This window comes from Dendrobium catenatum, unplaced genomic scaffold (genome assembly GCF_001605985.2).
Source record: "Dendrobium catenatum unplaced genomic scaffold, ASM160598v2 fragScaff_scaffold_1061, whole genome shotgun sequence".
NCBI classification, from domain to species: Eukaryota; Viridiplantae; Streptophyta; class Magnoliopsida; order Asparagales; family Orchidaceae; genus Dendrobium; species Dendrobium catenatum.
In genome coordinates, this window is record NW_021319523.1 from 2,359,066 (window position 1) to 2,372,169 (window position 13,104).

General features: G+C 35.3%; 1 protein-coding gene across 1 annotated transcript in view; it reads right to left on the reverse strand.

Annotated features, from left to right (window-relative positions):
- Nucleotides 1-902: 902 nt before the first annotated feature.
- Nucleotides 903-13,104, reverse strand: part of LOC110094867 (E3 ubiquitin protein ligase RIN3) — a 33,928-nt gene continuing 21,726 nt past the window's right edge. The window contains exons 12-14 of the mRNA XM_028698267.1: nt 12,977-13,044; nt 9,402-9,621; nt 903-1,243 (exon numbers count right to left, since the gene is read on the reverse strand). Coding sequence (XP_028554100.1) covers nt 9,405-9,621; nt 12,977-13,044 — 285 coding nt within the window. The 3' untranslated portion in view covers nt 903-1,243; nt 9,402-9,404. The remainder of the gene's footprint in view (nt 1,244-9,401; nt 9,622-12,976; nt 13,045-13,104) is intronic.

Sequence of the window (13,104 nt, forward strand, 5' to 3'; positions counted from 1 at the left end):
TTTATCATGTTATGACTCATATAGAGATTTCATGATACATAATTTGAAAGTAATTATTGTATATATGATATGCATGATAATGATGATATATATGAAAATAATGATAATGATTAACATTTTAGTGACAAATTCATATTTTGAGGCAAGATAATGTATTTTTTTGTCTCTCCCTCTTATATATATATATATAACAAGCCTCTTATAATTCTAAACATTTGATTATCGAATGAAGAATTATTTCTTGAATTGTATACTCATCTTGCTTTCTCTTTATCTATGTAAAGAATTTTTTAAGTGCAAGTGAAATGGACATTGGAAACGGACTTGCAAAGAAGAAAAATCACAATCAAAACGAAGTATTGGTCCTGAAAGTAATCGTCACTATATATCATCTATTACATTAATGGTTAGCATGATTTTCACAATACAAATTTTATTTTCAATATACTTTCGCTATCGTTTCTTCTTCTTCTTCATAGTATCTTCTTGTCTAATTTCTCACTCTTATTTTTTGTATAAAACCGTCAAACATGTCGTCTTTGTTCGAACTAATAGCAAGCATAACACACTTAATTTAAAGTTGAATCTTTTCTTTTAACACAAAAATCTCCGACTTGTTAACTTTATTAAATGCTGGCAAATCTCTAAAGTTATACTTTATTTGGGATAGCTTTCGTGTTGCTTTATAAAATAATTTTTTGATACAAAAACTATTTGGAAAAAAAATTGTATTAAAAAACCGATTTAAAAATCAATAAAAAAGATATCTCAAACAAAGCATTAACTTCCCATCTCTTCTTTCAAAATGTCAGAAGTCTCGCACATTTCGGCAATTCTTGTAAAATTTTTGGCCTTGTAATAGGCCTAAATGTTTCAAAGATAAAATTACAAAATAAAGAATGATGAAATGAAGAAAGAGATGCATGTAATATATTGAAAGGAACCATTGATGAAAGTTGAAAGAACTGTTTCCAGATAGAGGAGCTATTCTACTATCTACTAAAATGGATCAACAAATCTAAATTCAATCCTGCAGAGACTCTCCAAAGAGATCAATCTTGTTTGGTTGTCAAAGATAAATGATACCATAAGAACTATTATGGCTTTAATTACTAAAAAAATATGAAAGTATTTCAATCAGATAAACATATTATTTTTGTAAATGAAGAGCTTAAGGAGGAGTTTGTCAAACATTAATGACACAATCATGTGGCGAAAAGCATGGCTGGAGCACAAAGTCGATCTGCAAGTTATAAAAGACATTAAATGTGCATAAGCAAACATCAAGATCATGACATAGCATAATTGATAAGTATTTTATTGCAAATAACTTCAAAAAAAAGTGCTTATGAACTCAAGCTTTTCATTAGAAGTCAAGATGGTGAAATCACGATTGTTTGCTCATATGTGGATGATACAGCGTATAAACTAATTTCTTTTATAAATATTGAATGACTATAGAGAAAGCACGAAGAGTCACTTTGAAATATCATATTTAAGATATGTTTGGGACATCGTTCTCACTGTTTTACCTTTCAGACTGTAATTACCGTTCTACTTGACTACTACTATTTTGCTACTTCGAAATTTTTGTAGTAATCAGCTACTTTTACAACTAGAATTACTAATGTATGATAGTTTTACGAAAACAACTATTTGATTAAAAAAAAAAACATATTTATAATATCTCGAATAAGTTTACAACAGCTTCAAAATTATCTTTATAAAATATTGTAGCCGTTCTAAACAGACACTTGAACTTGCTATCATGGTATTCATTTCATTCAAGATTTAAAGACAATCTTTATTTATCAAGAAAAAAAAAATTTAATTTTACTCTATTTTTTTCATAAAGTAAGGCATCAAAATATTTGATTGGAAGTCATGCAAAATTTATGCAAAATTAAACCGACATCATTTGAGCGCAGCACATTCCAGTCAGAGAAGTTTAAGAAAAGTTAGAAAAAATAAAATAAATGGTCATATAAATTCACTATGTTATAATGTATCTGGGCAGCATATAATATCCCCGGGTCATTGAGGATATAGTACACAGCTCATCTTAGTCTATTGATTGAGAGCTTTGACTTTCAACTAAAAAGTCTTTAAGTTTGAATATTATGCATATCATCATTGGCTGGAATGAATAGGGTTGAGCTATTGTGCTGGCTCTTTTGGACTGCGAAGGTTTATTCATGACTGGACTGTTTTGTTTACCTGGATGGCCTGCTTAGGCAATCGGGTAATATGGTTTTGAAGGGCAATGATGAATGCAACATTATATCTATCCCCTTGGATGGTCTCTTCGGCAACCAGGGGACCCAATCATCCGTTTGGATGAATTTTGACGCATGGGAGTTTAACTTGAGTGTTGCAACCTGAGCCCTTTTTATTATTCACTTTTATTTTTTGCACCCTTTAATGTCTGTATTTTTTTGGTTTTTCTGCAGCTTTAAGCTGATAGTTTGTTCCTGCTCTCTTTTATTCTGCAGCCTTTTTGTTGCTGATAAGGTTTTGTTGACAGCCACTGGTAGGCTGTGGTGGCTGCCAATTTTTTTCTGTAACTTTTTTTACATTATATGAAATTGGCTCTGGCCCTAAATATTTCCAAAAAATATATATATATATATTATGCATATGATGTGTGTGTAAATTTATCTAAATGTAAAAAAAAAAAAAAAAATCGAGCATACAGTGACAGCTTAGCGAACAGAGGATGGGCGTACTTTGTAGGCTAGCCCATAATTTCTGCAGTGCAGGCACTGAAATATATGATTGCGAGGCCCACCGAATGCCAAATTAAACAATCCGTGACCTGCCGGGCCCACATTGCCAGCCCACCACATCACGTCTTCGCTCGGATGACTAGGATAGGCGCGCTGAACGAAAAAAGATCTATCATCCTGTACACTAAACACGCTACACAGTGACCAACTTTTAGCCACATGAAGAAAGTTTTGCATTATTGGGCATATACATAATATAATTTAATAAGAATATCAGAAAAGCTTCACCCTCATTAGTGAGAGGGCTGTTTGTTTGAAGAAATTATTACATAGAAGATAATGTGCATTAATGTTGTTATAGATGGAAAGCAATGAAGTCAGCTGGTATTTTGTGTTGGTGTCAATGGCATGGATCAACTTTATGGGAGATGCATGCATCCAATATAGTCGGGCGATAATAATTAGATTATTGTAGTGGAGAAATTGTGGTTGAAAGACTATATAGCGGTGGTCAGATAATCATATTTGAGCAATAATAATTGGGAGATCATAATGAGGTGATTATGGGCAAATGAATGTAGTTGAGCAATGGTCTTCGGGCGACAGTGATCACCAGATAGTAGTCAAACAACAATGATAGTAAAATCGTAATAAGATGATGTTGATTGGAGGACTAATGTCGGGCTACAATGGTTAAAGAGCCACGATAATCAAAGGATCATAATTAGAAAATTGAAATAGTGCAATGGTTGTTGGACTGTTGCAGTGAGTACTTTACCTTTAAAGATAGGATACGAAATGAGCATATATGTAAAAAGGTTGGGGTAGCTCTAGTGGAAGATAAGATTAGAGAGAGTCGTCTTAGATGGTTTGGCCGCATTAAACAAAGGCCTTTCGATGACCCGGTTAGGAAAGTTGAGGTATTAGATTTGACTTATGTTAAAAAAGGTAGATGTAGAACTAAAAAAATTTGGTTAGAAAATATTAGAAATGATATTTCTTTGTTAAATTTAAATGAAAATTTGACATTTAACAATACACAATAGTGAAAAAGGATTCATGTAGCCGACTCCACGCAGTGGGACAAAGGCTTGTTGTTGTTGTTGTCATTATTGTTGTGGGCAACAATAGTTTGATGGTGGTTGTCCATTGGTGGTAGTTCATCAACATTGGCTGAATGATGATAATCATACTACAATGGTTCGACGACTAAGCTTTCTTCATTTCTAAATCAAGGTTCAAGCTCAAGCATCATCTTTAATCCCCCATTTATATAGAGAGTGGAGATCCATTTATAAATTTTAAAAGTGACACTTTTCATAAATAAAGCTAAAATATTAAAAACTCCATCCAATGACCTATATTGGCCCGCTTTAGCATATATATCATTCTTTTAACATTTAGATGCCTCAAGGGTATCAAAATTAAGCAATATTTCGCTCATTAGATTATTCTTATCAAGATGCTCCTTTCACTATAAGCATGGAGAATTTGAAGAATGTTTAATCCTCAATTTAATGTATAAAAATGTTCAATTATGTTTCAAGCATTTGATTCATGCTCAATTGTATGCAGACGGGATCACTTTTGGTATTAATGATTTTATCTCAATGATACATCCAATTCAACTATAAATTTGTTGAAATCGGAGTTCAAATGATCCTGAATGTAGTTTAAAAATTTATCTTTAGAATATTTCCTCCTAAATTATGCTTGATCATGTAAATTATTGGATAACTTTTTATGGGCAATGCTAAATTCCTCTAATTTGGTCAAGTATTTCTTATTTTTTTCGTCTCACAAATCACTACAGGAAGATCATCTATTATAGGCAAAAAAAATTGGCAGAATTTGGGCCTTTCTGGCATATTTCAAGATTTACAGAGGCTTTTCGGCAAAATTTTTCATGTCAATTTTAGTTGCGCAGGAAACATAATTCGACGGTAATTCTTTAATTGGAAAAATTTTCCAACAAATTTCTGATGGCCTGCCACCGATAATTTCTGGCAGTCAAACCATCGAAAGTTTTCCAATGGTTTTTGCTGTCAGTTCTTGAATCGTTGTCATATCGAAGTTATCCGGTAGTTTTGGCCGTCGGAAGGCCACCAAAAACTTATAGGATGGGCAAACAAAAACAAAAATATGACAGCCCCTTATTAGTCCACAAGCATATTCCACAATCAAAACCTACAACAGTTAATGAATGAATACACAATAGAATTCATCCTCATACAATATTGACGCTCAAAACATACAAAAACAATTTAAAATATAAGTTTAACAACAACAAAACACAATCATTTAAAATAAATGACTTCAAAATATTTAAATTGTTAAGATAAGTATTCCAAACAATTAAAATAACATTAAATTATTCAAAATACAATAGTATGATCTCCACCAATAAAATACAATAACTTAAACATTAAAATGTCTAATCATCTTTCGTCTCCTCGCTCCCGTCTGATTCATGCTCAGACTGCTTGTAATAACCAATATAATGACTTTCTCATTTTTTTTTGAAGTCATTATAACTCTAAATCGCAAACCGTCTTCGCTATAGTATTTTGATTTGATATTTTATCTGAATTATTTATTGATAGATGATATTAGATAGCTATGGTGTTGTTTATTAAATGATAAATGAATAATTCTTCTAATTTAGATTATGGGACATCACACTACTGATCATTTTTATTTCCTTCTTGTCTTAAGATATGACTGTAGCTCCACCTGCATCTCAGTTTGTTGTGTCAATATGTTGACCTATATCTATTTCATATCCTCCGTCTCTTTGTTGAGAGAAGCAACACTCTGACTGATGATATCATCAACTGCACTATTACCAAAATATGCTGAGGTGGATGTATTGCTCTCATATGCATACGCCTGCTAACCTAATCCATAAACCCTCCCCTTCTGTCTCCCTTCACAACCTCTGACCACATATGGCACTCAGAGTATTATGTTGATCCTGAAGATGACCCCTTAACAGTAGACATCGAACCCCCTCGAAGTTGTACAAAATCATCTTATCTCTCTCTCTCTCTCTCTCTCTAACTTTGTTTCTCTACCTCACTCTTGCTCTCTCTCTCTCTCTCTCTCTCTCTCTTTGTGAGAACTCGTTCCTTTGTTTGCCTTCCAAGATCTGATTTTCCTCCCAGGATCGTCCGGGACGATTTTGGATTGTCCTGGGACGATCAGTGCATGGCAAAAGTCAGTGAGCAAGGGTTTTTATCGTCCAAGGAAATTAATTATCGTCCTGAGATATCGTCCTGGACGATTGGATTTTGTTCATATCGTCATGGACGATGTGGCGATCGGCCGGGCCGATCAGGTTTGTTTTAAAAGAAAATCAGCTCGATTTGATGAGAGAAAAAATCATTTTTATAAAAAAAAAATATATGAGGAGAGAGAAGGAGAAGGAAAGCAAAGGAAAAGCTGAATTTCGGAGGCCGCGGAGCGCTTTTTGTCCGTCGCCGCTGTTGGGAGAAGTGTTTATCTCGCAGTAAGGACTCCGAACCCTATTTCTGTTTTCGAATATGTTGAGTTTTGATAATTTTGTGCTCAGATTTGTGTTTTCGTTACCAAAAAACGCGCACCATTTTGTATTGACGAAAGTTTCACCGCACAACTTTTGGTATGTTATTGATATAATATTTCTGCACGTTTTGATTATTTTCTGGAGAATTTCGACCGGTTAGTTTTGATTCAGCGGTGTTTTATGTTGACTGTAAATTTATATGATGTCGGAATTTGTTTGAGCAGTAGAATAAAAGTCTTATATTGTTGTTGTGCACGTTCTGTATTAATTTGGTAATTTCTGATTTTAGGAATTTTTGTGTAAATTCCGTATACTGCCGTTATGCCGCTGGATTTTCGTACGATTTCCGATTTTCTGAAATTGATGATTTGAATGCATACGAATGTGACTATCTGATTATTGTTACTGAAAGACAAGTGAAGACTGGTTGAACCGTTGGTTGGAGATCGACTTGACCTGTACAGGATGGTGGGCCGACGGGCTTTCCTTTAAAAAGGGTTTGATGTTATCCTCTATTGATCATTGATATAACGATTGGGAGTCATAAGGAGATTACTATGCCGACGGGCACAGAGTGGCGACTCTTATTGAACAAACGGATAGATATCTACAACAGCATTATGAATTTCTACAACAGCATTATGGATTATCGACTTGAAAAATGCCTTAATAGCCAGCGATATACTTGTTCAGTAAGACTATTGTGTGGAATTGTATGTGTGCGGTTTTGGCTTGTTGATCTTGTTTTGGATTTATAGAGTTATGGACATCGATAGATTTCATCGACGGATTTATTGTAATGAATTGATTTATTGCTATCGATTATGGATTTGCTGACGGAGTGCCGGGTTTACTGTTATTGTACGATTTCATTGATATTCGCATTATGTCACTGAGCTGATACTGATACTGTTATGGATTGATATGGAGACTGTAGGGATGCATGGATATCGACATCGACATTGATTGATTATATTGATTCAGGGATACTATTGATAATACTATTGATCCACTGATACATTGATTCATAGTATCGATCATTGATTGATTGATTGGGTTGATTACTTATATTTATTGATTTAATTGTTGTATATGATTTCATTGCATTGATTGATTTCAATTGTATTTACCGATTATATTGATTTAATTTCAACTGCTCTTACAATATATTGATTTGATCGTTTTATGGGATTCTATGTCGATGGATATTATTGACCGGAAGTAATTGCTTTACTGAGTTGATTGATGCGATTTCACTATTGTAGCATCATTCGTTGTCGTCATTGGATTGTTCTCGTTATGGATATGGATACATACGCTGCCGTACTGACAGGGAGCAAGTGATATTGAACAACTGATTGATTTGCAAGTGTATGTTCTGATACGATTCTACTCTATTGATTTGACTGATGTTATAGACTGATACGATAGATAAGACGGCTAGACGACTATATTGATGTAACTGATGTTATCGACTGCTATGATAGATACTGTAGAGATTTGATGCACGCATTGATTTCTTGAGCTTTATGGATTTCCTACTGTTCACTGATTTTATTGATTTCTATTCTGTATTAATTTTCGTATCTGCATCGACTCGTTGATCATGTGCGACTGATTGATTTGACTTGATTTGATTGACATGCATATTGCTTCTATCGTGCTTTGATTTCAGTTGTAGGTTTTGGTGACCTGCTGGGCTATTTAAGCTCATTATATATGGTTAATATTTTCAGGTGCAAAGCCTCCCGCGTGAAGCTTCTTCGGTTACTAGTGTAGTTTTGTTTTTTGTAGCCTTTGGCAGGCATTTGTTTTTTGTAGCCGAATGGCTATTATATATATTCTTTTGGACGCTCCTTTTGACTGTGTATATGTTGAAATGTGAATTATAGTAGTTGCTGTATTTCTTTTATTTAATGTAATTATCTCTGGATGTCTGTATTGATCCGAACAAGAAAGGGACGAAAAAGAAGAATGTCAGATGAATCCTTTCACTATTGATATCTGGGACGTTACACTCTTACTCTTTCTTGAACTCTCCCCTCTCCTATTTCTTTGTGTCTCTTTCACTCTATCTTCCTTTATCTATATTCCACATGCTCATGCACTATCTCTCTTTCTCTCTCTCTCTCTCTCTCTCAAATGCTAGCTCTCTGACTTTATATCTCAATTTGAATAAAGATTTTATCAAACTTACGACCAAACTAAATGCCTTAAAAGGAACAAACTCATGAGCATCGAAATCGATCCTTAAATGTCTATCAAAAATTTCTTAAATAAACCCTAAACTTAACCCTAAAAAATTTGGCGATGGTGTATCAAAATAAATGAACATAAAGCTATTTATATGTGAAATCATAAACCCTAAAACTAGATCTATGAAGTTATATAATATTGAGTGAAAAAACTCTATAAGATAGGTATAAAAAAATTTTCTAACGGCTCAAATTGCACAAAAAAGAATTGGAGTGAAGAGGATGAGTTTTATCTCGAAAATCTTGAAGAAACAGAGAGAAACGAGCCAAAAAAGACTTGGATTGACGGTTGGGGGAAAAGAAGCTGTTAGCTTTGACTCTTGCCAGAATGCGTGAAAATGAGAGAGAGGGACATGTTGGGGAGAAATAGGGTCTTTTCCGACGGATTTTCAGGCGAAAATTCCATCGAAAAATTTCACTTAAAACCGGCGGGACATGAGACGAAAAATACGACAGATCCAACGAACACCGCTGGAATGTCCGGCGGTCTAAAACCACCGGAATTTCAGGAGGTTTCAGACTGCCGGAAATTCCGTCGGTATCCCGTGATTTTAATGTAGGAAATAAAGTTCTATAAGATAAATTATCTAATGTGAATTGAAAAAATTGTGACGTAAATAATATTATTTTTTGACATATATGAAAATCACACCATTGATTTGCTTTACAACGTAAGATTTATATGCCAAGATCAAAAAATCTGACTCCTATCTATCACCCTCTAATTTAAAAAATTACATAGCATGCCACTAGAGCTAAAGCTTTCTCATAAATAAGCTGAAGCATAAAATTGCAGAAAAAAGTGGCATAACTACATTATCAAAAAGATTGTTAAAGATACGCAAAAAGATAAAGATGCATTGAAATTAACCAAACCTGTCAAGACGGCTCTGTTGATGGTTGGAGGGACACTACAGCAGGCGGTGAGTAACCAGACATTCTTTGATGGTGCAGAACCAATTCAATTGATTCAGCAATATGCACATCATTTGAGATTTGCCGAGCAAAGGATTTCATCTGATTTTGAGAACTAGAAACAAATAATAGTGCTCGACAAGTTGGACAAGAGTACGCCTCAGTCCAGCCCTGATCAAGCCTAGTAAATATGAGAAAAAAAAAAACTAAGCATAACAATAGCAACAATTTAAGAATAAAAAATAGAGATTTGATGTTATGTTAGCATGTAAACTTACAAAATTTTGTAATAAAAAGCTGTTTTAGAAAGTGTGTAGATTAAATGCAAGAAGAAATAAGTAAATTTCACAAAATTAGCTAGCATCACATGATCATTTTATCATTACATTATCCAAACAATATGGGTTGGCTTTGTGAGCCCTTTGCCATGACTGAATGTTCAGAGTTGTCCATGGTGTTAACATTTGATTTACTGCAGTATTTTTGCAGAATTTGAATTCAAATTATTTGGTTGACCTTATTTCTTCCCACTCTTTCATAAAATGTTTTCCTAGTTTGATTTTCTTGCATAAACTTAATTAATTATCCAAAGTAGATGCAATTATCACCAACTTTTGTTCCATTTCCCTTTTACACAACCTCGTTTCATGACATAAGTTTGATTCCCCAACGTTAACACAATTTTGACCATCCAATTATGTGTAAATATTAGTAGTAAAGTACTTTCTCCAATTTATCTAGCATTGTTCTTGTCTGTAGCTAGGATTTATCGAAAAGATTTACTGATTATAGAACTCCAACGTTTAAATCTTCAGATATTAATAGTTCTCCTAAAATTTTCATTTTTTTCATCATCTAGATCTTCAAAACTAACTCACCATCTTTTTTATTGATCTTTGTTGCAAGGCATATAGAACATCGGCCATCGGGTACCGAATAAAGGTGAATATATTTTATGTTGAAACACTAAGTGGCAAACCCTCGACCATTCCCTTTTGCTCACAGTCCCCAAAAACTTGATAATTTTTCATTTCATTCTTCCAATATAATCTCCTTAGAATTATAGTTACTAAAATTTTCAAATAAAATTTCTAACATCCAGTTTTGTCAGGTGACAAGATGCTACAATCTTCACCTTGAACAAATTGACTTTAACAAGAGTCAGATCTCCATGTTCTTGTGTTAGCCATATTTTATTTATGCATCTCCTTTTTCTCATTTCTGGAACCTAAAAAGCAATATGAATTATCAAAAACTAATAGAATTTTTCTTACTGCCTTTTTACTACTAGTAAAGAATGAACAATATAAGCAAGTTAAATGAATGAAAATATCGAAGGTGCCAAAATACTAATTTTAACGATAAGGATTATCTTCTCCTAGGCTCTTATTAGCACCTCGGTAGACTTCAGTTCCGCATCACAGCATAGTACGAATTGCCTTAGCTCCCACAATTTTGTGATGTGAGTGGCATCCTTGTAGCTTGTGTCAGGCAGTGCTTTAACATATTATTATTCACATCAAATTTATGTTGCGTATTCAAAATATTCCCAAATGAAACTCTTCTTGGTCTGTTGGTTGGGAGTTTTGACTAGCAACTAAGAGATCTTGAGTTCGAGTCTTATGTATGTTATATGTGTCTGAATTTTCCTTAATTGACCTAAATGTCCCAAAAAAAATCCCTGAAAAATATATTATTATACACTTTTAGGACTGATGATGAATGATAGGGTGATGCCAAATTTCCTCAGACATAACGTATATCAGAAAAAACTAATGAACCTATCAATTTTCAGCTAGTTGTTTTTTTTTTTTAATGCACAACCACTGCCACGCCCTGGATCAAATGACATTACTTGCTCAAAAAGAGTAGGGCTATGAAATCCAAGTCTATTTCAGAAAAAAAGATATGCAAAGAAACGAACTGTATGTTTTCCCAGAGGAAATACAATAATAGTCGTAGAATTTCTTTGTATTCTTTTCACACGTAAAAACGTTAATAAGCTTAATGATGAGTGTAGGATAGCATAACAGTAAAACTTTGTCATTTATTTGGTCCGGTGAACGTACGCTCCTCTACGTTCGGCCACCAATATTTTAGCGACACGTAGCATGAAGAAAAGTCGCCGACCCGACCCGCTGTTTTTTGGGTTCTAGCACGTGCGTTTTTTTAAATCCTCCCTCCATGACCCCTTCCTCCGCCTTGTCCGCAGCCTCCTCAGCTCCCCATCCCCTCCCCTCTGCCTCATCTCCGACTTCTTCTTAGGCTGGACTCTCTCCATCTGTCGCCGCTTCGGCCTCCCCCGCCTAGTCTTCCACGGCATGTCCACCTTCTCCATGTCGCTCACCAAGTCACTCTGGAACAATATTCCCAAAGACGAGCCCTTTTCGGTCGCGGGAGCACCGCCGGAGCTCCAGCTCACCTTAGCCGACGTACCGGAAGCCGTGATCAACTCGGTCGATCCGCTTGACCCGGCGAATCAGTTTTTAGAGTCGACCGGACAAACAGACACCGAGAGTTGGGGAGTGATCGTCAACAGCTTCGCCGATATCGAACCGCCGGCATACGTTCAACTCCTTGAATCGTTCTACGGACCGGTTGCCGGAGGCTGAGTTTGGCTCGTCGGCCCGCTAAACCTCCTCACCGAAATCGAACCGGTGGAGAAGCCCAGCTCTGAGTCAGAGTGCATTCGGTGGCTCGACCTGCAGCCCGATGGATCAGTCATCTACATGGTGTTCGGGACGCAGGCGGAGATTTCGGCAATACCGAGCAAATCCTGAGCAATACCGAGCAAATCCCTAGCAAATACCGAGTAAATCCTTAGCAATGCCGAGCAAATTCTGAGCAAATACTGAGTTGTACCGAGTTGTACCTAGTTTTTTCTAGCAATACCGAGCAAATACCTAGCAATACCGAGCAAATCCTTAGCAATACTGAGCAAATCCTGAGAAAATACTGAGTTGTACCGAGTTGTTTCTAGCAATACCGAGAAAATACCTAGCAATACCGAGCAAATCCCTAGCAATACCGAGCAAATCCCTAGCAAATACCGAGTTGTACCTAGTTGTACCGAGTTGTAGAAAAACTCGGTACAACTCGGTATTTGTATAGTTTTGGTCTTCACAGAGCGGTATTTCTCGTTTTTGCAAAGCAATACCGAGCAATACTGAGAAAATCGCGAACATAGCATTCCCGGGTTCCGCTCCGGGTCAAGTCGTCGGGCCGCGCGGTAAAGAGTAAGAGCACGTGGCGACATGTTATTGGCGGCCGAACGTACCTCTACGTCAGGTTAGAGGACGTAATAATTGTTCCACAGATAAGCCAAACAGAATTAAGATAAACATTCTTTTCCTATCAAAATCAACATTCAAATCTTGACACAGTATGATAAAAGCTTGTTGTTATTGTGGATAACGCATACCAATTTATGCTTAAAAAAAGAATAAGAAGGCAAATGCCTCAAAATTAAAAGAAAATCCAAAGTGTATTCTAATTTTAAATTTAAGAAGCAAAGTACACAAGCAAAAGAATCATACCATGATTTTAAGCAAGCAAGGTGAAATAAGTGATTGCAAGGTAGCTTTTTAGCTTTGGTCATTTGTCCCTGCATTTAAATGGCTGATCAATCCCATATCCATTGTAAGTAAAAGTAAAAATCCATCAC